Source organism: Haemaphysalis longicornis, unplaced genomic scaffold (assembly GCF_048455015.1).
Source record: "Haemaphysalis longicornis isolate Haplotype H1 unplaced genomic scaffold, Haemaphysalis longicornis Haplotype H1 scaffold_2, whole genome shotgun sequence".
Lineage (NCBI taxonomy): Eukaryota > Metazoa > Arthropoda > Arachnida > Ixodida > Ixodidae > Haemaphysalis > Haemaphysalis longicornis.
This window is the reverse complement of record NW_027526295.1, coordinates 195,208,163-195,233,626: the sequence shown is the minus strand read 5'-3', so window position 1 is coordinate 195,233,626 and position 25,464 is coordinate 195,208,163. Positions and strand designations below refer to the sequence as shown.

Sequence of the window (25,464 nt, the reverse complement as noted above, 5' to 3'; positions counted from 1 at the left end):
GACCTGTTCCCGACTTCCATTCACACCCTCCCACGGATCGCAGGCACTGGGCTAACGACCCGCAAGAACCTGGGCAGTGGCGACGTCATTCTCGTCACAGCCAGTGATGGTAGTGCTTTGGGCAATGCTTGCGGAAAGTGCACACTGTAGCTGTGCTCGTAGCACTACCGTATATCTCTGACAAGGAACCAACCATGTTTCTCCTGTTCTCAGGGGAAGCTTAAATTGCAGGGCTTGAAAGAAGCCTGCACGTGCTGGTTATAAAAGCACTTGCCTGAGTTACGAGGCAGCGTTGTTTTCAACTTCGATGGCTGCTGTCAACAAAAATTTGGAGCCAAATATAGACTACCTAAAGCCTCATTCTTCATTGTCAAATCTTAATTTAATGAAGCAGCATTACAAATTTTTAAATGAGAGTACTTGCGTGTAGTGGTCTTGAAAGCCAAGCCAAGGGATATTGCAATAACAATTCAACTAAGTTTGGTTCCGACATAACTAAAGGTTTTTTTTTTTGTGTGTACGTGATGTTTCTTGAATAATTATAACGCTGTCCCTACAGTCGTTTTGAAGGAAAACATTTTTGCAAAAAACTTTGCGAGAAGCTTGCTATACTAATATGTTAGGTTACAATTCTTGATCACAGTGGCTGGAGATGAAGCTTGAAGTATTCCTATATTCAGGATTTTTAGTGGGTATGAACAAATCCCAATTGGTCAGAAAAAAATCTTGCTCATCCACAGCAGTGACCCTTGTGCTTCAATGCATAAGCATCCTTTGCTGAGTACCTACACACAAAGAGTGCATCTGTACAAAACTGTGTACATGGGAAAGTTAGGACACTTGATCATTATACAGGTATAGTTGATTCAGATAATTGTAGGAGAAAAAGAAATAGAAAACAATCAAAAGAAACAAAACATTGCCTAATGTGGGTAGTAATAGTGAACCTGGCAACCATCATTTCTCGCAGGAGACAAAAAATAAATAAACTTCTGTAGTTAATTTAAAATTATGTAATTAAAATGTAAGGATCTACTTAATCTAGTGCCCTCATGTTATTAACTGGGAAAGGTTAAAAAAAAAAGATGCTGTCTGGGCCTTGTTTGGGTGTCCCTTGGTTGCCACCAAGGAAACCTACTAAGTTCAGTGAAGTGAGAAGCAGCGTGAGAACTCTCGCGCATTGGTCGACAATTCTCGGAATTTTTCTATCTTTATTTTCTTTTGTGCATGAAGCTGCCCACTTTATCATTTAGATAATTTCTGGGAAAAGTTGTCTGAGCCAAATGCCGTAAAGCAAAAGATAGAAACTAACTTTTAAAGAAACTGAATTACCCTGCTGGTGAGGGTTCTAAGTGCACCGTGGCTTTACAATCTAGTATGATCAGAAAGGTGCGATAAAATAGCATGGACAACAAGCAGGGTGTGGCGACCTTGTCAAGATTTCTTTCCACCAAGCATGTGCGGAGGCAGATGTAGATCATACAACTAGGCTTTGAACTGTCAATTCTAAACAATGGTGAGTCTATGCGAGGCATTTAACTTTGATAAAAAAAATTCACGCCAATCCACCCATCAAGGTGGTTGGGAAGCGAAGCTGTAAGCGACAACCACAATGATTACCCATGCGACGTCACTTGAATTCACGCACGTGGCTCTACTATGATTAAAACCAGAGGCAAGTGAGATGCACTTGACCACACCCTTTATTACTTCAAAGAGATATTCTTTGCTAAGGTCAAACCAATTCATGATCCATGAATGTTGGTTGGTTGAGTTGTATTGGTAAAGCGCATGAGTGGAAACTTTTTTTTATAAAATGAAAGGAAGCTCAAACCAGGTGTTAGACGATCTCACTTCTCCTCCGTCTCTGCCACCTATCTTGTCGCCTCCAGCGGCGGCGGCAGAGACGGAGAAGTGAGATGCCAAGCGTTGGTGTGAGCTTCCTTTAATTTTTACTAACTCCTACCGCATGCGCAACATGCACACGCAGCCCCTACCCGCGGCATGGGCCAAGCACACAGTGGCATGAGAGGTTGTGTGACGCTATCGCGTGGCATTCAGCGAGAAAGCAGAAGGTAAACCCACAAATGTGCTCGGTGAGTGCACTGTTTGTCTTCCCCGTCTCCGCTGGTCTCGTAGCTCAATCGGTATGCAACGGGCTCTCACTCCGTTTCTCTAATCGTCCCAGGTTAGATTCCTGGCGGTGCAAGTAGCTACTTTTATTTGTACGTGGGAGTTTTCTGTTGACACAAACTGTTGTTACGGAACCCTTGGGGGGTGGATAAAAAGCTTTGCTTTAAAATTTCAAGGTTGGTAGGATGTATACTAACAGGAAGAACGAGTATGTCAGGAATTGAGGCAACAATGCCGAGACATTGTACGGCATCTGCGGCACATGCTTGGTGAAGCAGTGGGGAGTAAAAGATTGAAAATTAAATGTTTGTGATTGCTCTAAAAGATATCTGAAAAATATCTGAATAGCACTGGGAATTTCTCCTAGTTAACATTGATAAGACATTCTGTAAAGTCAAGCAACAAATCAAATAAACTGAAGTTGGAATGCATTGTGCAGGCAGAGTGACAAGGAAAGGTTGAGGTCGGAATGACTTGACAGGCTGTGATGGCCACAAACATCAAAGGTAAAGGAAGATTATGAAAGTTCGGCAAGGTAACAAAGAAGGGCATTGGCCCCTTGGAGGATGACAAAATTCTAAATGCTTAAAATCTGCTGACGTAACTGAACTTTGTCCAGATGCAAAATTTTTCAGAAGCTCATTAATTGTATGCTGCCATTTCAATTGTAATCATAGTACAAGGCCCTTCTTTCTTTTTATCTCTCTTCATCTTTTTTTTTTCTTTAATATGTCCGTCCGTTTTTCTTGCGGGGTGGATGTCGCAACCTGCTTCTGTGCGCAGATGCTCTGGATCCCCCAATGAGATGTTCCTGACCAGCTGTCTTTACTTGCAGGCAAGCTGTACCTCCTGTCGAAGACCGGCAGGATTGAGAAAACGGTGGAGGCCCACAGAGGCGCAGTACTGGCAGGCCAGTGGAGTCCTGATGCCACTGCGCTGGTGACAGGTGATCACTTTTCTGCTCAGTTTGTCAAAAACAAGTGATAGCAGGGTTTAGAGGGAGAGCGATGAACAGGGTTGATCGGTTCCACATTGTCAGCAATACAGGGGCCACTCAGGTAGAACTTCAAAGGAGCACATGAGAAAACATGGAACGTAACATTCTTGTCTTTCCCTGTGCACATGTGATCATCAAAGTATCACACTTCAAGTTACCGAGGTGGCCTAAGTCATTTGTATTGCCGTGGATCGAGTCTCCTATTACAGTAGCCGGCCGTTTTTTTGGAATCCAAAAATCCGGACTTGCTGGACATTCCGGACTTTCCTGAGGAACTACCAGTTGTCCCATAGGAGTAGTGACAAAGATTTTTCGGACTGCTCTTTTATTCATACTATTTCTCGTTCCCCTCCAGGTCCGAAAAATCGGTCGGCTGCTGTGGCTAATATGTATGGGTGTCTGCAATGGGTTTTGGGATAGAAGCAAGTTGCCAGCCCTCACCCCCCACTGCATTTTGCGATGCCTGTTCCTAAATGCTCGCAATGATTGCAGATGCTCATTGAGTGTCATTTCTACTTAGTAGACTGTTAGGGACATGGTTTTTCCATTTAATTCAGCGAGTTACTCACCTTTTGCAGGATGTGTATTTGGATACCCCTTCCATCAGTTTTTTTCCTAGGCTGGAGAGATGCTGTCCCAGTGCTCGTGTTGTCATGGAACGCTGCACTTACATAAGCTTGGGCAAACTGATGATGATGATGATTGCTATTGGTTTCCCCTTTGAAGCGGGGTGATGACATGTCATCTTACCAAAAAGGACTAATACAACCATGTTTTACACTCTTGGTTTAATACTAGCGCTGCTTAGGGCAGGCACTAAAGCTTATTAGGCCGGAAATACTTTTTTTTTTCCTGTTACAGGTGGTAACTGTCCTAGGCAATATTCCCCTCTCTGCTTTTCGTCCACCAGCACTCTAATCTTCTTTTCGTTCCCTCGACAGCTTTGAAGTAAACTTCCTCTCTGATACCCTTAAATCCTAGGGCTTCTGGAAGCCCAATATGCCCTTCATGTAGATTTGGATGGATACCCTCACATTCTAACACTATGTGCCGCATAGTTTCTGTTTCTTTTCCGCAGACCACGCATACCCCATCATTTTGTGAATACTTCCCCACAAAACTCTTAGTTCGCAGGCAACCTGCTCTAGCCTCAAAAAGCAAAGCACTACCCTGGGAATTATCATAGAAATTTTCCTTTCTGATGTTCACTTTCTCAGCCCTTTACACCTCTAACGACGTTTTAGCTTCCATTTTTTCCCTCCATTTATTCGTTTCAATCTGCCTTGCCTCTTTTTTGGTTACCTTGGCTGTTTTGGATTCTCCACTGCTCTTTCCGTATTTCATCGTTAGCCTTCTGGTCTTTCTTAACCACTGCGTGTCCACGCTTTTCAAGTATAGGTACCTAAATACCTTAGCTGCCCACCTTCGTTGATCTATTGCCCTCAACCTCACCTCAAAGCATATTTTACTCTGTGCTTCTCTAACTTCAAACGACGCCCAGCCCATATCTCCCTGAACTGCTTCGTTAGTTGTTTTTCCATGCACGCCTAAGGCCAAACGTCCTACCGTTCTCTGGTTTACTTCAAGGCCTGATAGAACGTCTGATTTTAAGCAGAGTACAGCATTCGCAAACGTGAGACCCGGAACTATTACTCCTTTCCACATTCCTCTTACTACTTCATATCTGTTATACCCCCACAGAGCTCTATGCTTCATTATAGCTGCGTTTCGCTTTCCCTTAACCTTAAGTTGCTTCTCGTGAGTTCTTAAGTAGTTATCCCCTTCGTTTATCCACACTCCCAAATATTTATATTCCTTCACTCTAGGTAATTCGCCTTGCTGACACTACGTCGGTGGTAGCGTCATTGAAAACCATTATTCCTGATTTTTCTGCACTGAAATTTAACCCGAGGTCGGTGGCTTCCTGGCCGCTAATATTTATTAGCCGCTGCATATCGGATTGGTTATCAGCTAAAAGAACAATGTCATCTGCGTGTAACATTCCCGGAATATGCTGTTGTACCACTTCGCCTTGCAGCATATGGGTTAGGCTAAACCCTACTTGACTTTCTTCCAGTTTCTTTTCTAACCCTGCCATGTAAAGCATGAACAGTATTGGGCTCAAAGGGCATCCCTGTTTCAGTCCCCGATGGATATTGACCTGCTGGGCGCATTTCTGTCCTTCCCAAGTAAGGTGCACTCTATTGTCTTTATAGATTGTGATACTCGTCATCTAATCCCTGGAGTTTCAGCATTCTCCACAGCCGTTCTCTGTTTACGTTGTCATATGCCCCTTTAATGTCCAAGAACGTAATCCATAGTGGTCTATTCTGTGTTTTTGCAATTTCAATGCATTGCGTTATGACAAACAAATTGTCATCCAGTCGCCTGTCTTGTCTGAATCCATTCTGCAGTTCGCCAAGTATTTCATTTTCTTCCATCCATGCTTGAATTTCTGATTTTATCGCCTGCATTACTAATCTATACACCACTGACGTTACTGTGAGTGGTCTGTATGAATCAATACTGGCTTTGTCTCCTCTGCCTTTATATATTAAATTCATCCTATTTTCTAACCAGTCCTCTGGTATTTGTTTGGTTTCTATCACCTTATCTATTGCTCTAATAAACGATTCCTTACTTTTAGTTCCAAGCAGGTTTATCAGTTGCATTGGTATTCCGTCCGGGCCCACTGCTGTCTGGGGGGAAACCTTTTGCTCTGCTTTTTTCCAATCAAGGTTGCTCAAACTTATTTCCCTTACCGCAGTCTTCTGTGGCGCTGATGGTATCGGTGCTGGTTTCCCTACCACTATTGTCCTAAACTTCTCACTAATCACTCGATGAATATGCGCCAACGCGTGCTCTCCTTCTAAATGTTCCCCCTTCTCATCAATCAGGAATTTTTTATGGTTATCGTTTTTTGAGCTTAGTGATTTTACATGGTTCCAAAACTTTTTGAATGCGCTTTTGTCCTTCTTCCGTATTTCTGCCATCCATTGTTCGCTTTTCTGCTTGATCTTTGCTTGCACCATTTTCTGCACTTCTAGTTTTTTCCCACGGTAGATATCCCATTTCTCCTTCAATACCTCCGGTTCCATACCAGTTCTTTTTGCTTCTCTATGTTGTCTCAACGCCTTTCTTCGCTGGTCAATAGCCTGATTTATTTCCTTATTCCACCAGCTTCTCGGCTTTCTCTTCCCTTTCCATCGGTTTTGCTGCTTTGCTTCATTCATCTTACCCTTTATGAACGCAATCATTTCGTCGTAATCCCAATTTTTGCCTGGGTATTTATTGATTTCATCTTCTAATCCATCAGCGATAATCTGCCTATCTAAAAACTGCCTATCTAAAACCTTACTTTTTTTTTTTAGCTTCCAGTTTCCCACTTACTACGAGCACATAATTGAATGCAGTCCTTTCTACTTCTAAATTGCATGATTAAAAATAAAAATAAGTTCCGTGAATTGTGTAACATAATCTAACATACCTAAGTAATCTACCTAGTAAAGAAGTAATCATATTCTGAAGTCAACAGTAAGGACTGAATTATTTTCACGCAATGCAGTGGCAGAGGGGCTGATAGTCATGCTAAAACAGGTTGGGGAGAATAGTAAACTACAATCGATAGCATGCCAGCAGAAGTGACTTCGCAGAGCAAGCACTGTGATTGGCTGTTAGCACATATTTTGCAGTATTGCTAACATTACCATTTTTACCGTCATGCAATTTTTCAAGAGCCAGTGTGCAGTCACTTGCATTAAGGGGAGTCACTGCTCTTAAAACAGCTTCCTTTAATTTTTAAGTGAACTCTCTGAAACTTGTCAGTCTTGCTGCTTCTTTCCCCACTGATTTCAAATGTGGCATTATTTCTTGAGTCAGTCAATCAGTGACCAAGGTAATTGGGATAATTACTCATTTTTGGAGGAACAGTAGACAAAGCAGTGTGAGCCATAAAACTGTAATCGTTATACTTTCCAATACTATGAACCCTGGTGAATGAAATAAGAGAATCGGCTTTTTGATGCACCACTTGAAAATAATTTTACAGCTCATTAAACTTTGGTGGCACCAGTGGCAAGGAACCATTTCGAATGCCCATTTCAAGCACCAATGTTTAAAGGGCTGTAAAATTAGTTCCAAGCGGTGTATCAAAAGACCAAATCTTTTATTGCACTCACCAGGGTTGATAGAATGGGAAAGTATAAAGATTACAGGTCTGTGGCCAACACTGTTTCGTCTGTTGTTCCTCCAAAAATGACTAATTATCTCTAATTATCTTGGTAACTAATTGACTTACTAAAAAAATAATGGCATATTTGAAGACAGTGGGAAAAAAGCAGCAAGGCTGACGAGTTTCTCAGAGTTTACGTAAAAATGAAAAGAAATTTTTTTAAGAGCCATGTCCCCCTTAATGCAGCGCCCAAATCTCCAGTTTTGAAAAGTACAGTTGGAAACCTGTTCTGCATTTTTTCTACTCTTGGATGAGGCTGACCCAACATTTGTGGATGCTTGACACCTACTTTTTTTTTCCTTCTTATTCTTTGTTTTATGGGCTGCCTTTGTGTGCAAGTGGTGCAACTGCTAGCCTTTGCCTAATCTCTTTGTATGAGCTTGTAGGTCAAGGATGGCATGGGGTCATAGTTCAATTGTATAAACCACATGTTTTGCGATCTAGAGGTCATTGGTGCCAATGCCAGCCAGTAACAGTTTCTATTATAAGTATGAGCAGGCCAATCTTATCTACTCAGAACTATCATCAATGATCTCAGTTTGCACAACCAGCATTGCAGTTTTCTTTGAGAAGTGTCCTTTATGTAGCTTTCACTCAAGAGCAAAACAGGCAGTAGCATTCTAATGATCGGCCTCCTCTGCCCTTTAGTGAACGTGTGTCAGCTGAGATGTGACAGTGCAACCTTGAATCCTACGATAACTGCCCATGCTGCTGCTGGGAAAGGACTTATCTCAGAGATTTATCTTGTCTCGCTTATGTACACCAGCCGGTGAAGACGGCCTCTTGAAGATTTGGTCAAGAAACGGCATGCTCCGGTCCACACTGGCAACACACCGTAAGTGACGACTTCATGTGTCACACGCTGTGCCTTTGGGTCAGTGCAAGAGCAGTCAGGCTCCCATGCCAAACGAATCTAAAAAAAAATATTTGTTTTTTGCCTCCCGCCCTTAAAAGGAGTGCGTAAACAAAAGCGCACTACATTTTTAAGCCGTGCATGCACAGCCTCTGAGAGACGAGTGTTTTTCCCGGAGTGTACCTTTTAAAGATAGAACTTTCACAGAACTTGCATCGCCCATTGTAATCTCCGTTGTGCCACCCTGCAGCGCAGCCCGTGTACTGTGTGGCCTGGAGCCCCAACTCGAACCAGGTGCTGTACAGCATAGGGGCCCACATGGTGATCAAGCCGCTGCAGCCCAACTCCAAGCCGGTCCAGTGGAAAGGCCACGACGGACTCATCCTCACCCTGGCGTGGAACACCAACAACAACCTCATTCTCTCGGGCTCCGAGGATTGCAAGTACAAGGTAACGGATGTTGTTGTTGGGCAGCTGTTTAGGAATTGCTTTTTGTTAGCGGCAGTCAGTCTCTGCGGGCTTGCCCACCATTCGGTGGTGACTCTTTCCAGCTGTGGGATACCTTTGGGCATGTCCTGTACTCGAGTCAAGTGAACGACTACCCCGTCACATCTGTGGCCTGGACCCCCGACGGGGAACTGTTTGCTGTCGGATCGTTCAACTCCTTGCGCCTCTGTGACAAGACAGGCGTGAGTTTCCTCTTGGTCATAGAAGATGCTGAAAGTGGGCGCTGCATGCGAGAAGCTAACTTCAGGGCCATAGAGGTGACAAAGAGGCGGCTGGAGTGGGGGTGGAAGGAAAGTAGGGAAGAGAGTGGGGGACGTAGGAAGAGTAATATACCAAACTAGAATTTACAACAGAAAACGGGGTGAAGGGGGGGGGGGGGGCAGTAAACAGGTGTGCAAGGGCAAGAGGGGGGGGGGGGGCGGAAGCGATGGGAGTTTAAAAGTGGGGAAGAGGGAGGGGTGCTAACCCATTAGGTTAGTTAAGGGTAGGGCAAATAAGTAGAATAACACACGCAAGTTGGTTGTTGACAACCGACGTCCCGATACAAAGGGAGGCCTTCTAATAATAACAATCATCATCATAAAGTGCAGTCTTCCACTCTCCCTGCTTGCTGCAATATTTGTCATTTTCACTGTGCATGTAGTAAGCATGGCATGCCTGCATAAGTGCAGAGGAGGCCATAGAGGCAGTGTTGGCAAGCATAGGCGTGCGCAGAGTTCTCGATTAGGGGGGGCAAAGTCTTACCGCTGCGCACCCCCCCCCCCCCCCCCCCCCCTTACAGCAACTCCCGACCTCTTCCCACTGAAGGCTTAGCGGTCCGAACGCAGTGCAAGGAGGGATAGTTATAAAATTTTGATTTCAATGCGATGGAATATATACACATACAAAATGTTTGGATACAAAACAAAATAGATGGAACACGTAAAAAAATATTTCTGAGCAGAAATTTTTACTTTCATGTGGTACATCGGCAAGGTATGGGGTAAATTTGGCGCCCCCTTCAGATGATTAGGGGGGGCGGCCGCCCCCCCTGCCCCCCCTGTGCGCACACCTATGTTGGCAAGTTTGGGCTAGTTTGCTCTACAAATATGGAGAACATGGTATAAAGAGAAAAAATGTACAATTTATCGAGTGATGTTCACTTGCGCCTGTCTTCTATGTCGTGCCATTTGCAGAGGGAGCCCCTATTTGCAAGTTGCTCCGCTTACCTACTGGTAGGCTAGCACAAAAAAAGGAAAAAGAAAAAAAGTTGGCCTTTTATGAGGTTATTGCAGAGTGCACAAAATACGAGAAACCTTCTTGCAGCTGTTCCCTTGTAGGTAGCACAAATGGGATTGGCAGGAATGTTCAAAAAAGGAACACCACATTACAGATAAAGGCATTGTGTCCATGTTAACACTGACCCAATGGAAAATGTTTTGTTTTTCATGCTGATGGTGTCACTTTTGCAAAACTTCTCTTTGAACAATTTCAGCTGTTTACACCTGTGTTCATTTGAAAAACCTGTATTTCTGCATGAAAGGTTGACCGCACAGTGCCCTTGATAGAAAACTACGTGGCAAGCTAGATTCCTCGTAGTAAAGAGTATAGCAATCAAGAACACACCGTTTACATTTAAGGCAAAAAAATTAGGGGCATGGAGAGACTCTTTTAGGCTTTGTACAAGAAATAGCAACCTCTCCGTAATGGAATGTTTTGAAATGTTCAATGTACGTGCACCATTAAAAACTAGAAAAAATGTAGAAACTCCCGAGTGGAAATTATCAGATAGTGTGAACGCATTCTACTCAGTGGTCCTGCCTCCACACATACACCTCTGCATAGTTTTCCTTAGAGGCAATCATATGCAGAGGTATATGGCAGGGCCTATTCTCAAGCATTGCATAGGGCGTGCTATCAAAAGGCCTTTTTATTGAAGGAAAGGCCTTTAAGTACCCTATATGGCTCACGAATACCTATGGAATGCACTGTGTCACACGTTGCAGGCATACGGAAGGACAGATTTTCTGGGGGAGAGGAGAGGGGTTGTCAAAGAATGTTCACACATTTAAAATTTGTGATAAGGTATGGGAGATTGGATTCCTAAAATTAGTTACCACCCTTGGAAAGTGAAACTTATTTTTCTCGGCTATTCATGTCTACAGTATCAATTGAACTAGAATAAACTGGCCATCATTGTCATTTGTTGATACTTGTCATGCCGTAAAAAAAAGGCGTTCCCCTTTCCACACATTGCGCGCGTGCTTTTCCCAGCTCAGTCATTCTATTTTGTTTCCATTTTATGTGCGCAGTGGTCCTACTCCCTGGACAAACCCCTGACGCAAAGCATCTACTCCCTGGAGTGGTCAAGTGATGGGACCCAGGTGGCCGGGGCGTGCGGAAACGGCCAAGTCATATTCGCCCACATCATTGACCGGTGAGGAAGTGATGTCAGTCACGTGTGTGCAAGCAGGATTGTGAATGTCTAGAAGGGATCGACAAGGTGGATGCTTGACAAACCCCTTACCACCACCTGTCCTCTTTTCAGTGTACAGTCGAACCCCGTAATGAAGAAACCGACAGGGAAAGCAAACTAATTCACTATTGCAGTAATTTTGTTGCCACAAGAATGAAATGTAAACAGGAAAATCACCCGCAAAATAAAAATATATTTACGAAAGTCGGTTTATCGCTTTGCGAACCTTACCTTGCAGCAACTTCACAGCTCAGCTCTCACACTACAAGAAGTGGTTCATTACTCGTCGTCGTGTGGTTCTAGAACGACCGAATCGTGCCAAACACATCCAAAACTTCCCGTGGGTTCGCCTTTTCTGTGCACATTTTTCTCTTTGATCCTCGTCACCGAGTATGTCCAAGCATGCAAGCGAAGTCCAGCTTCTTTTGTTGATGAACTTTGCCAGATAGTGGCACCTTGTTGTTCCAATGCTGTTCACAAAACTAAGTGAGCACCGCTTTGTGGATGTCCAGGAAGGCCACAGCCGTCACTGTTTTGTTTTGTGCATGTGCGCCATTAGAGAGTGGCGTTCTTGCTTTTCAGAACGGTAGAGCGAGCTGCAGGCGGTTCCAAATTTGTAGGCGCTATCCTCCCTTTCTCCACTTGCCATGGACTTGGGCAATGATAGTTGCCTTATCTTGTAGCGATAAAAATTTATGCTTTCGGGCTAGCGGAGGCATCTTATTGAGAGCAGATGTGCCAATTGCTGTACACACAATCAACGCACGCGTGCTGTTCAGAGCGGTAACCGGCTAGCGTAGCCCAAGCCAAAGCCGCACTGTGAGTCACCGTGTGTCGCCCCTTGGTGGTGTCGCTTCAAGGCTGCCTTTATGGCTGTGTGCTGCGCAGTCTGTTTTGTAAAAAAATATGGCGACGGCCATGCAAGCGTGCTGTGGCATAAGTTTGCACACTTTTGAGTCCGAAAAAAATGCAGTTGACCACTTTTTGGACACTGTCAGCCCCAAATGGGCTGATAAAATACCTACCGTACTTGTAGCGAGTTTCGTTAATGCAGGATCGCTTTCTAAAAACATGTCGTTGCCGCGAGATATGAAATACATGGGCTTCTATGGACGTTCGCCGGGGATCCGAAAATCTTTCGTTGCTGCGAGAATTTTGTACTTGTGGGATTTTATTATCACAGGGTTTGACTGTATGTGCATCAACATGCAGCCTGCTCTGTCTTATCTGTTCAATATCGGAAAGAGATTTGGTGGGACCCGTGCTCCTCTTTCTTTAAAGATAGTTGCCGTAGCTTTATCTCGAGGTGCACCCTGCCCACCATCGCTTGGTAAATGCACTTCGTGACATGGGATGCCAGGTGAGACGAGAATAAACGTACCATAGGGTGCTCACATGTAAACACCTGACACAAGGCAAAAATAGCATTTGTTTCCCATTCATAACCTCAAAGCCCAAAACATCACATTAAATAGCACTTTTTTACTTGCCTTGTGAGCCCCTTGCATTTTTTTCGCACTCTGTATAGGTGGTATTCATTGAAAAGTTTAGCGGTCAGTTTCCTCGCTTGGCAACACTGGAAACGGCTACAGATATGGCCGATGTGCCACGGACATAGCGCAGCTTGTGCCACTGTACCTGCACACCGAAGAGAAAAAAAAAACACCAGCATGCGTTGTCTGCTCCATTTCAACCCGATTCTCAACGTTGGTGTCAACAGATGATTTTAATCGCACTCACATTGGACTCGAGGCATTACTTTGTGTTCGTTGGGGTAGAGTTTGGAACGTCCGACACAAATCATATGCAATTAGCACGGACAAGTACCACCATCCCGTGGAGCCCAACATAACCAGTGACGGTGCACTCACATGGTTGCCTGTATGCGTGCCTCACCAGTGAATACAAGCTATAAGCTAGCACACATCTTATGATTACCGTATTTCCTCGATTATAACGCGGCCGCAATTGTAATGCAAAGGGTGACTTTTCATGGTTCCTACCAATAAAAATAAAGCCGTGAAAGTAACGCAAGGGGTGACTTTTGTTGCGTCAGGCAAAGAGGAAAAGGAAGCACCACACAAGTACTAATATGAGGAGGCATGGAGGAGCACATTTATTTTTCAAACACTGTGTCTGGATGAAGTTACTTGTCTCAAAACGTGCGGTTATCGCTAGTTGTCGTTGGACAAGTTCTCTGAAATAAGTCCTCCTTCTCACTCTCATCCTCCCAGAGAATGTCCTCTTTGGTGCCGTCGAGCGCATGGGAGCGCGAACACTTTTTGAAGGCGCGAACCGTTATATGCAAGTTCGTACCAACCGGCAGACACCCAGTGGGCAATTAGTGAAGCACTTGGTCACTTCATTCTCCCAGAGAGTGCCAGGACTTGATCTTTATGAATCAAATTATTGTCAAGTTTGCGCATTCTGTCCTCAAGTGGTTGCAGAATTGACATCCTCCTGCTGCAAATAACCTCAAGGTGCATTTTAGCTTCTGCCAGTCACTTCCTGACCTCAGAAGTGAGGTGTCCATGAAAGGAATCCAACACAGGGGTCGATGACGGGTGGAGAAGGGCACATAGTCGTCGGCACCACACTGTGTGAATCCATTCAGGGACTAAGGATGCCTTCGTCCATCTCTTTTCTTGCCACCAATCGACGACATTCCTAGAAAAGGTTTCCTTCGGAATTGTTCCGACAAAAAATTAGATGCAGCTTGTGGCCATTAGCCAAGCACGCCAATATTACTGTGAACCTGGTCTTTTAATTTCCAGTTGTCCTAATGTGAATTTCTGGGGCACATATTCTGTTTGCAGTCCTGGACCCTGGTCATGGGCATATCAAGGTACACCGCAGTCTGATTGGCGTTGCCAATATGCCCCAATCGCATATTTGAAGAATGCCACAAATTAACCAGAAAGCTCTGAAATTCCAATCATTTTTCTTTAAAGTCGTGCGGCAACTTTTGCTGGATGGAGGTTGTCCGCTGAAGGGGCAACTCATTCCTCCGCAAGAACCTCTGTGCCCAACCATGTGGCGCTTTGAACTTCACTCGCGGGATGCCTATCTGCCAAGCAACATCGCTTGGTTTAAACTGGATCAGTTCAACAGTGACCACCTTGAGGCAGTTGAGCTGTTTTGTGACAAAGTCAGCAACACCCTTCTCCAATTCGACGTGGTGGCTGTGGCCAGGCCCATGAACACCTTTTCGGCCAGGCTCGCATATGAAAAGGTGCTCCTGCTAGAGCAGCCATCATGGATGGTTGATTTATTCACGTCGAGGCTCCAGCCAGCAGCTGAATTTCAAATTATACAGCCATCAGAATAGCATGCTTCTTAAAATAGGCGTCATACTGAGCGTGACATGCTGCCATCGTAAGGGGAGCCGAAACACTCAAATTTAGGGTAACAAAAGCCGCAGAGGCTTCCAAACACTATGACGCAAGTGCAAAAGCAAAGCGTACGCAATCACTAACACCACAGAAAAGAGCTACAGAAATGAAGAGAGCAGTTATTTGCCCGTAGTGGATACAAATGACTCTGGCACATGTTGCCAACATAGTGAAATTGTCAGAACAGTAGCTGTCGATTAGAATTGAATGCATTCACTTTTTATGCGCCTTGAATTTTGGGTATTCGATTATAGCGCGGGGGTCAACTTCAGGTTGCAAAAATTCGCAAAAAGAAAAAAAAAAGAAGAAATATCTGATTACAATCAAGTAAGCCCGGTATGTTATGTGCTTAGCCTGCACGTGTGTGTGGTCGGGTATGTGAAAGCTCATCCCTCCTCTTTCTTGATCTTCTTACCAACCCCTGGTAATGCAAGCCAACCAGCTCATTGGGCTAACTTCTCCTGCATCATCTAAACTTGCTTCCTTTCTCCCTGTGTGTCACACATGCATGCCTGTGTTGTTAGGTAGCTGCTTCAGGCCCACAGCTGGTGAAGCCACCTATGTGACACAATAACTTCTTGCACCCAGTACGTTTATATTTGAGGCGCAGTCCTGGTGCCATGCTGACATGTTTGCAAAATGAGACGGGTTATCACTCATCGAATTAGGGCATTTTTGCGGTTCCCTATCTACGGTAGCCAGCTGAGTGTTGAGATTGCAAGCTCAGGATGCCGCAGCGTCAAACTTGTGAACACCCCGAAATTAGACTCATATCTTATAAAGTAGAGAAAAAATAGAGGTAAGTAAAAAATTAAAGCCGTTCCACTGAATGTGATAGCTGTCGGAAGTGCAGAGCAGTAATTCGTCCTAATGGGCTGTAGCGCCGTTATCCGCTCACTGCTGCCACCCAATGCAATTCAGATTTCCCGCCTTCGCAGTGCTCGCGTGCCCCCTGCCTGAAACTGCGCCAGCGGAAGTTTTCTTTTTGTGCTTGCTTTTCCTCCTGCACATGCCGGCATTGCGCTGCCACTTTTTTTGGCTAACTATCGTAAAAATCAACCCAATGAGCGTTCCTAACTAAATGAACGCGGGCGCTGCCAGTTAATTACGTAAACTTTGTGTCAAATGTACCTACAGTGGTGGTTTTTTTTTTTTTTTTTTTTTTTTTGGTTAAACAACGGGGAGATGTAATGCAAGCACCAGTGGTTTAGAAGTTTCGAACGCTTATGACTCTATCAAACACGACTTTCAAAGCCTCTGGGTTACGCCGCGACGACAGCCGCTACGACAGAACGCCATGTGGCTCTACTTGGGTCCAGCGAGCGAGCTACGACGACAAGGCGAGCCCCTAGTGTGCTCTGCACTTAAAAAACTATTTGTGAAGTTTCGGACTATTTGTGAACTATTTCTGAAGCATGTTCGCTACTGGCTCGAGGCACATGCTGGCATGCTTCACACCCCACCTCTGTCTTCCTCCCTTGTTTGCTTTAGGAGACTCGAGTGGAAAAGCTACGAGATTGCCATGGAGGGCCGCAAGATGGTGTCCGTCAAGAATGTTGCCACCGATATCAGGGAGGCACTGGACTTCCAGGACAGCATCATCAAGATCTCCATGATGTACAGCTACCTGGTTGTGGTCACGTCCACCCAGTGCTACATCTACAGGTGCTACCTTGTTTCTTTGTTTGGGGGGGTCTTGCTGCTTGCGTTTGTCTGGCATGCATAAGTTGTAGGTGTGTGTGTGACAGCTCTTCAGTGAATAGGCTCTGAGCCTGGGAACAATGCCTTGCAGAAGCCAGAATTGGGTTTTCCCTTGCATTAATGGCTACCACACCTTCAGTCCAAGAAATTTTCAGAGTGCCCATCGTCTTTTGCAGACTGGTAAATCTAAATAACCTATGGTATCTATACTATCACCTTCAGTCCAAGAAATTTTCAGTGCCCATCGACTTTTGCAGACTGGTAAATCTAAATAACCTATGGTATCTATACTATGCAAGAGTTCCTCTAAATTAGATGCGGTTAATGCTATTTGTAAATGACTCCCCTTTCATCTATAAGATGCAAATAAGCACTTCGACATCTAAAGGCTACAGCTGTGAGCTGTGGTGCTTTGTCACAGCTGAAACTACGCTTTGTGTAGCTAATACAAGGTATTCTGGTTGGTGGGTCTGTCTGGGTAGCATGACTTCTTGTGAGAGAGTTAACTTCAATTGGAAGACAAGAAGCCAGACCATTGAATTTTTGGTTAGTGATTTAGTAGGCATTAGTGATTTGGTAGGTGTTCATGATGTACAGTTTGCTGCATGTACCATTTCACAGGATGAAAAAACAATGATTAGAGGCATGAATGATCAATCATCGTATGCCTTTCTCCGCCTTTCTGCTTATTTTTCTATGAGGGTCGCGCTACACAAAGCGCAAGGCAGAGATTTTTGTGAATGACTGGCTGTACCCACAGCTGCTGGCATTTGACTGCACTGTGTCCTCTATTTGTGCAGCACAAAGAACTGGAACACACCGCAGATGTTTGACCTGCGAGAGGGCAGCGTCTGCCTCATTGTGCAAGCCGAGAGGTGAGTTTCACTTTGATTGGATTCAAGTCATGCCTGGGAAATCATATCCATTCCTCATTCTATCCTACCTTCCAAATAACTTACATTCCAAAGCCCATCTGAGCTGCTTATGCTGAATTGCATTAGTGTGGCCACGGGTTGGCCTTGGACTGTAGAGTAGTACTTAAATGAGTGAAAAACGTGCTGGTTATGTAGCTAGGAATAACATCTGTCACTTTCTTTGTAACAATACTGACTCATTGCTGTAGCTGTTACACTTTGATCTCCCGCTTCTTTTTATAAGCCCCATACAGCCTAGCCCGAATGGCTCATATTAGCATTCAGCAGTTGGCATTGTTCTGGCAGAGTAGAACCATGGGCTTGAAAATTAATATACAGAAAACTTAATTAAGTAATGCTCAATAACCTCAGGAGAGCACAGTGGTTCGAGATAGGTGGCGAGGCAGTGGAAGTGGTAAGCTAATATGTCTGCCTAGTCCAAGTTGTGACCCCGTATGCCAACCATGAGGCAGAGATAATTCGAAGGATAAGAATGGGGTGGAGTGCACTCAGCAGGTATTCTCAGATAATGAATGGCAGCCTACCATTGTCCCTGAAGAAGAAAGTGTATAACAGCTGCATCTTACTGGTACTCACTTACGGGGCAGAAACTTGGAGGATCTCTAAAAGGGTTCCACTTAAATTGAGGACGACTCAGCGGGCAATGGAACAGAATATGATAGGTGTAACATTAAGGGACAAGAAGAGAGCGGAGTGGGTCAGGGAACAAACGTGTGTTAAGGACATATTAGTAGAAATAAAGAAGAAGAAATGGGTGTGGGCAAGGCATGTAATTCAAAGGCAAGATATCCGTTGGTCATTAAGGGTAACAGAGTGGATCCCTAGAGAAGGCAAGTGTGGCAGGGGGCGACAGGAAGTCAGATGGGCAGATGAGATCAAGAAGTTTGCGGCAATAAATTGGTCGCAGTAAGCACAGGACCGGGATAATTGGAGATCTATGGGGAGGGCCTTTGCTCTGCAGTGGGCGTAGACAGGCTGGTGATGATGATTATTGTTTTGGCAATGGGAATTGTACAGGTCAGCCCTCACTATTGACCCATAGCGTTCTGACCTGTCGGGGTGCTTTACATTAGTGTAGCCCGCTGGTCCTACCAGAGCTCGTAGGCTTCCTAAGGACAGGTTGCGGCTGCTAACCCTGTTGCAAATAAACGTCTCGCGCAGGTATTTTGCACTCGCCGAGAGCGGTGGCCTGTACATGTACACGTATGACGGCAAGTTTGTGTGTGCGCCCAAGTGGGTGGGCATGCGGCCGGACATGCTTAACCACTTCACCGTTGCCCTCAGCAATGCCCTGCTCGCTGTGAGGGACAAGGCTGACGAGAAAGGTCAGCCCCCTCCTGCTAAGCATCCCCTCCGGGAATGCTTAGCAGACATTGTTTGCGCTGCAGTTGCTATGCGTCGTTTTTAACCCCTCTACCATCTCAAAAGTTGTACTCTTGTAAGCGACTTTTTTTTCTTTAAGGGGGAACACTGGTCTTGAAAAACAACTTCTTTTAATTTACAAGTAAACTCTGTGAAACGTCAGTCTTGCTGCTTTTTCCCACTGATTTCAAATGTGCCATTATTTTTTCAGTTTGACAATTAGTTCCCGAGATATTAAAAAGTAGTTAGCCATTTTTGGTCAAACAATATAAAAAAAGTGTTAGTCATAAAACTGCAATCTTTATATTTTCCAGTACTACAATCCTTGGGGAATGTAAGAATGGAAGCAGTTTTCTGATGCATCGCTTGGAACTAATCTTACAGCTTATTAAACTTCAGTGTTTGAAATGGGCACCCAAAATGGTTCCTTGCCACTGGCGCCACCAAAGTTTAATGAGCTGTAAAATTAGTTCCAAGCGATGCATCAAAACACTGCTTCCATTCATGCATTCACCAAGAATTGTAGTATTGGAAAATATAAAGATTGCAGTTTTATGACTAACAGTTTTTTTATATTGTTTGACCAAAAATGGCTAATTATCTCTAATTATCTTGGAGGCTAATTGTCCAGCTAAAAAATAATGGCATATTTGAAATCAGTGGGAAAAAACTAGCAAGGCTGCCAAGTTTCACAGAGTTTACTTGAAAATTAAAAGAAGTTGTTTTAAGACCAGTGTCCCCCTGAAACCAGTTATAATAAATGCAGCATGTTCATCTTTTAGCAGCTATGTTAATGCTCGTACAGTGTGCATCACTTCAATCTTTCATGTCGCAGCTCATTGTAACCTGTTAATTAAAAACAACCTTAGACTTTTCGAAGTGATTCTAAGATTTTCACAGGCAGTGGGTTTTCAGGAAGAAAGTGGGTTTAGAAATGCCGAACTGCAGTCATTGCCGGAGCTAGTCAGAGGAATTGTTAAGACTCTATTGTGGGTCGGTTTGTCAAAGGGAGTCTGCGCAAATTCATTTGGAACTTGTACGTCCTGGTATTATATCCTGGTAAGCTACTACATCCGCCGCTCCTTTGTGTGTAGAAGAAACTTCAAAACAAATTTTTTTACCATTTTTTTTGTTACAGTATAAATTTTCATGCATATAGATTAGCAACGTTATCTACATTAATTCATGCCGTGACAGTATGACAATTGATTAAATTTTTCTTCGTGTCTACAGTAGCCGCTGTGTATATGCATTGGGTACTTGACTTGTTTTCTGCCTGGCTGTTAATGCACGATTGATTTTGTGGGGCAGCATTAGAATGGAGATTCTCAAATAAACTCGTACATTTTCTCGTGTGTAACAAGTTTTTTCCGATAAAAAAGATCTTGTGAAAAATCGGTGAACTTGTGCTTGCAGTGGTGTACATGTTTGACACTCAGACAGGCAAGCCAGCTGGAGATGGGAAACCATTCACACACAAGGTCTGTCGTTGAAGCGATCCAATACACGCACAGAGCACCTCTTGGAGCATTCACAGCTGTTGTCACCGATGTGTTCAGTCATGCATGTTGGTCTTTCTTTAGTTCCGTTACTTCAGTTTTGCTTCGTACCACGTTGCACAAGCTCTCACGATGAAAAAAATGCCAAAGCTAGCATGCAACTGACCGTGCTGGCAACCTTGAACCTTCATTTCACTCACTTGTTGAGGACCCTATGTCAGAAAGGGTTCTCAAATATGAAAGGCAACGCTGACCCACGTTATCTTATTTGTGCCATGTACAAGCCGATAAGTGTAACTGTGAAGCTTGGGAAAGGACCAGTATAGTGTGCATTTATAGTACCCTCTTTTACTGCATGTTCTGCTGCCTGCAGCTTACGTTATAGTTTTAGAATGGTTTTGTTTGCAGTCTGCAACAATCACTGTATAATCAAGCACTTCATCATAGCTGCCAGAGTCTGACGTGCTAATTTAAGGCGGGGGGGGGGTCTGACAAAATGCTTTAGTCGTTCACAAAATGTACAATAATTGCTGTTTGTAGTTGTATCAACCGCTCAGTTTAGGCACTCTAGCTACTATCATAAACGAATACTTCAGCACAGTCTTCTTTGCTCGGAAGGCTCAGTAAAAAGACAAATAATTAACTGGTGTGTCTTTCTCCCTTCATTGTTCTCTCTTTTCCTTTTTTATTTTTTTCCCCCACACAATGTCCAACACAGATTGAAGTGACTCAGGTCGGTGTGGACCAGTGTGGTTCCTCAGTACACCGAAGACTGGCCATCATAGACAAGAACAAGGACTTGTACCTCATCAGCCTGCGTGACGGGAAGACCCTGCAAAGCATCAAACTTGGTGAGAAACTGGGAATTTATCCGCACGAGCCTCCTCATGCAATATGTCGAGGTACTTTTTCAATATAGTTGCGAAGAGGCTGGGAGGATAAAATTACGCTTTGAAATACGGTAAACTAACTGCTAAAATTCAAACAAAACAGTGCTGCTCCTGGTTCAGCTATAAGCTTTATTAGCTGCCACTTTACCTGACCTTTTAAGTGCAAAGCACTTTAGGGCCATGCCTTGTCATCGTAGCTTGCTCGCTGGACCCAAGTAGAGCCACACGGAATTCCATCGTCGCGACGTAACCCAGAGGCTTCGAAAGCCAAGTGATTTATATATTCAATAAGTGTTCGAAACTCATAAACCGCTGGCGCTTGTCATACAAAGTAGCGTGTAAGGTTATCGTGTGTACCAGAAAACACTCTTGTTTCCCAATAAAGAGCTTCCCTCCTCTCTTCCCTTCTAAATTTTTGTGTGTAAAGAAAGGCAGTGGAATAGCAAGAGGTGCTTACTGCTAGCAGAGAAGAGGACTGCAGCTATGAAGGGCCTTGTTCTTACATAAAACTCTTCTGAAGGGCTTTCGAGGTTTGCGCGTTGACTTGAAATTAAATTTTTCTTCTATTCTGGTTTAAATATTTTTTAGACTGTAATATCTGATTTCCTGAACACCACATGATTAAACTTGATATTCACACAAACATAAATACAGTCAAGCCCACTTATAACGTACTCGACGGTCAGGCTAAATTTGTTCGGTATATCCAAAGTTCGTTGTAAGTGTAGTAAAAGCATTTTCTGCACGTGAAAACGCAGCACGCATACAGCGGGCGCACTGATGTGTCTGCGGACATCACGTGGATGGCGCACGGTGATAACAGGGCACTGGCTGCAGCCATGAAGCGAAGGTTGCCGCTCACTTGCCAGAATGGAACTCTCGGCCCAAAAAGAAGTTAGACAAGCGGAAAAATAGCTCATAGTATATGCATACATGTCCCATGGATAGTCATGGGGCCGCTGTGCTCCTGGTCGACGGTTCGGCATTCACCTTGGAGCTCTCCTCTCTGTCTTTAAAAAATTGTAGAGATTGTCAACTTGGACACATTGTACTTCTTAACCAAGTCGCACTTTTTTGCACCCTTCATAACATAGTTTACAATGTCTGACGGGAACAACCGATGACACCTTAGTGGCACGGGACATGTTTCGGCTTCATGGCACGCCTTTCAGGTTCCTTCCTAACCCCGCCACCCCATTTTTCTTTGGGCCTAACTGGAAAGGGAAGCTCGAATAAGCATGAACAGAGACTGCCGAAATTCATGCGGAGGCCAATAATGTGGCTTTACAAAATCAGTTCTGCAGATTTGTCCACCCGAAGACTGGCTATATGGGAGAAATGTATTGCCTCGCAAGTGTTGGCACACTGTAAATGCCAACATTCTGCAAGATCGCCATTGCCTCCCCTGTTTTCTCCGCTATCTCGTTTCACCCCTCTCCCATCGTGTGCTCCCTCTGTTGGGGAGGGGGGGACATGGAACCCACAACGACAACTACGTCATGTTTGTTTACATTTTTTTTCCCTCTGGTTTTCTTTTGCTGGCTGCAATCAGATTCAGTTCTTTTAAAAAGGATGATCCACGTCCAGTTCATTTGACACTTCGCGTTCGTGGAAAGCCGATCTAGTGGCGACTGCGAATGCCAGGCGCAGTCGGGCGATGGTCAATCGTTCGCTGTGCCCAAGTTACACCCTCGCGCCAGTTCATCGAAACAAAAGGCCATTGTTTTAATGCATGCTGTGACGATCATGCCGCACTCGTTTGTTGTATTGTAACCGAACGTTCGCTGTAACTGCGGCCATTATAAGCGGGCTCGGCTGTAATCTCTCTCAACCTTTATTACAACGGGGAGCAAGTGGGCTGGTTGGTGCATGTTTAAAAATGTAAGACGACAAACACAGACGACAAACACAGCGCCGCGTGTTTGTCGTCTAATCTACGTCCTGTCCTTTAGCGCTGTTTCTTACATCTTTATTACAACTTAGCTAAGTGTGAAGTTCACATGTCTCGAGCTTTCAGTTTTATGGATCATTTACTTTTGCTTCATGGTAGAATGAAATATACCAGGGCTGCAGATTTTACTAGACCTTGAGCTTACATTGTATTCAACAGGATCCTCTTGGTCACAGACTGGGCTGGCATGTCTACACCAGACATGCCCAACATGTCATTGGTCCTAGTCTATGTGTACTATACAGTCGAACCCTGTTATATCAAACTCGCAAAAAAAAAAACGCCTATCATTTCTATGTAGGGGATAATTCGATATAAGCACGCTAAGGAAACGTACATCATAAAAGCACATACCATTTATAAAAACACTTTATTGGTGAAACTGTCTTACTTTTAAACAAAATTGTCTGCATCTTAAACAGCTTGAACAGCTTCGCTGCCGGAGACAGCATGCACTTCTTCATACTGTCTAAAGAGTCGGAGCAGTTGAGGCCGAAACCTTTCACATTCGTGAAGAAGTGCCGGACTAGTGCGAGTGCACTGAGTCACCTGAAGGTTGTGAACAAAGGATCGTCGTTGCTTTCCTTGTTGTACCTGCTTTCGCTTGCACTCACTACGATGTTGGCAATGCATTCTTACAAACTCCCAAATGGTTGCAACACCATCGTCCACACACACAAGCTTGCCACCGTTGTTCTGGCAACAGCGTCCTTCTAACAGTTCGCTCCACACTTCGGCAACATTGGCGGTGGATTTTCGAAGTCATGACTGGCACGCACAGTGGAAGATTTGAAGCAATTTTGGGTGGTTTCTTCAGTACCATCTGTCCAGAACCTCCTTCGAGAAGGTTAGTCTAAGCTCCCTGCCGATCGTACTGAGGATGCCCTTGGGAATCTCGTGCTCCGCATGGATGTCTGACTTCTCGTAACGTTTGACTCGATTTATGATTGCCGGCTTCACGGCAGAAGGCAAATTTGACCTTTGCCATGAAGCCAGCACGCTAGCTAGAGCCGTCAAATCAGCCTTTATTTAGTGACACTAGCACTAGCCACCACCACTACATTTCGGAAGAAAGCCCACAAAGGAAGCGCGAACGACAAAAATACAACAAACGAAAAAAAAAAAAAGCACGGTGGCCGGGCCAGTATCATTTTTTGCAGGGTTGTGTTGACGGCTAGACCTACACAGCGCAGCGGCGCAGTCATGATAGAAGGAGTGAGGGGAAAGGGGTAAAGAGCCACCCGCTGCTCTTGAACGGCCGTGCTAAACCACTTTGAGGGTGTGTGCTAACGGAATTTCTCCTCCACCGAGCGGGGAAGCCAACTTGGGGGGGGGCACTTCTGCGGCATTTGGCACTCAATATATCGGGAGTCGCTGGTATTTTTCTTCGATATTAGCGTAATTTTTCCTATATATTTTCTCTACAAATATACCGTGACCAGAAATAGTTTGATATACAGGACAATTCGATGTAAATGGCTTTAATATAGTCTGGTTTGACTGCATGTATAAATGACTGCACCATCCTAGAATGGGCTTAGCCTCATAAAAGAAGGATTTCATCACTCAAGGCCAATTTTGTCAATCGCTCGATTAACCGTATACTCTGCAGCCACATGCATACCTTCATCAGGCATTGTAATCCCCGAATCTTTTCGAGAACATAACCTTCATGTGAGGTCTCGGTAATGCGCAATAACAGTGCATTCTTCTCCCCATTGGTCAGAAACGTTGACTCTGCTTGCGGGTTGTATAGCGGTGGGAAACGTGTGCGATGGCAAGTGTGGGCGCAGATTGAATGCCTGATTGAGCTTTTCCTTTTCCTGCAGGGGTCATGATGGGTTCCCTGTGCTGGAACGACTCTTCCAGCATCCTGGCCGCCCTACAGGAGGGCAAACTGACGATCTGGAACCACCCCGACGTGGCCTGGATTGACCGAAGCCTCTTGCCCAGGACTGTGACGGAGATCGAGATGACGTGAGACATTTGGGGTGCCTGGCGCAAACTTTTTCGAGCAAGATAAAAGAATTCCACACTGTTGCTAAAAAAAAAGCAGGAGTGTCAGTGAGGTTTTGTAGAATTCCAAGATTGCATTGTGATGCAGTAGAGTGCTTGCTTCTCTGTCCTTAAATTAAATATTGGAAGGAAATATGTCAGCTAAAGTTGAAACTAGGTGTAGTGCCTGTGTGTAGAAGGGAGGAATATAAAGAACTGTGCGACCTCTGCAAGTTTAGGCAGCGCTGCCTACAAGCGCTTTGCACAAGTGGCTACATTGTATCCTAGCAATGAGGAGGAATTTAGGTACTGAAACTCTAGGGCTTGTTTCCGCAGTAGTTTATAAGCAATCTAATGTATGGAATTTCTCGGCAATTTTTTGTGAGGCTTTAGTTGCTATCGCAGACTCATTGCTGTAAAAGCACTCCTGAACTCGTATCATCTGTCAAGGCTCCAGAATGCATTCATCACAGCTGAAATTTCACCAATGTGACACAATGCGCTTTGGCTGGGGAACATTTTGAATTCGTACCACCTTCAAATTTACGTTAGCCTTGCGATCG

General features: G+C 44.5%; 1 protein-coding gene across 1 annotated transcript in view; it reads left to right on the top strand.

The window, feature by feature from the left end:
* The window catches only part of Oseg5 (intraflagellar transport protein Oseg5), a 37,666-nt gene continuing 12,202 nt past the window's right edge, over positions 1 to 25,464 (top strand). Inside the window, exons 1-13 of the mRNA XM_077699062.1 lie at positions 1 to 109; positions 1,991 to 2,639; positions 2,969 to 3,079; positions 8,128 to 8,196; positions 8,465 to 8,664; positions 8,766 to 8,903; positions 11,013 to 11,137; positions 16,060 to 16,233; positions 17,070 to 17,144; positions 18,366 to 18,529; positions 19,983 to 20,047; positions 20,784 to 20,916; positions 24,736 to 24,883. Of these exons, the coding sequence (XP_077555188.1) occupies positions 2,621 to 2,639; positions 2,969 to 3,079; positions 8,128 to 8,196; positions 8,465 to 8,664; positions 8,766 to 8,903; positions 11,013 to 11,137; positions 16,060 to 16,233; positions 17,070 to 17,144; positions 18,366 to 18,529; positions 19,983 to 20,047; positions 20,784 to 20,916; positions 24,736 to 24,883 (1,421 nt within the window). The 5' untranslated portion in view covers positions 1 to 109; positions 1,991 to 2,620. The remainder of the gene's footprint in view (positions 110 to 1,990; positions 2,640 to 2,968; positions 3,080 to 8,127; positions 8,197 to 8,464; positions 8,665 to 8,765; positions 8,904 to 11,012; positions 11,138 to 16,059; positions 16,234 to 17,069; positions 17,145 to 18,365; positions 18,530 to 19,982; positions 20,048 to 20,783; positions 20,917 to 24,735; positions 24,884 to 25,464) is intronic.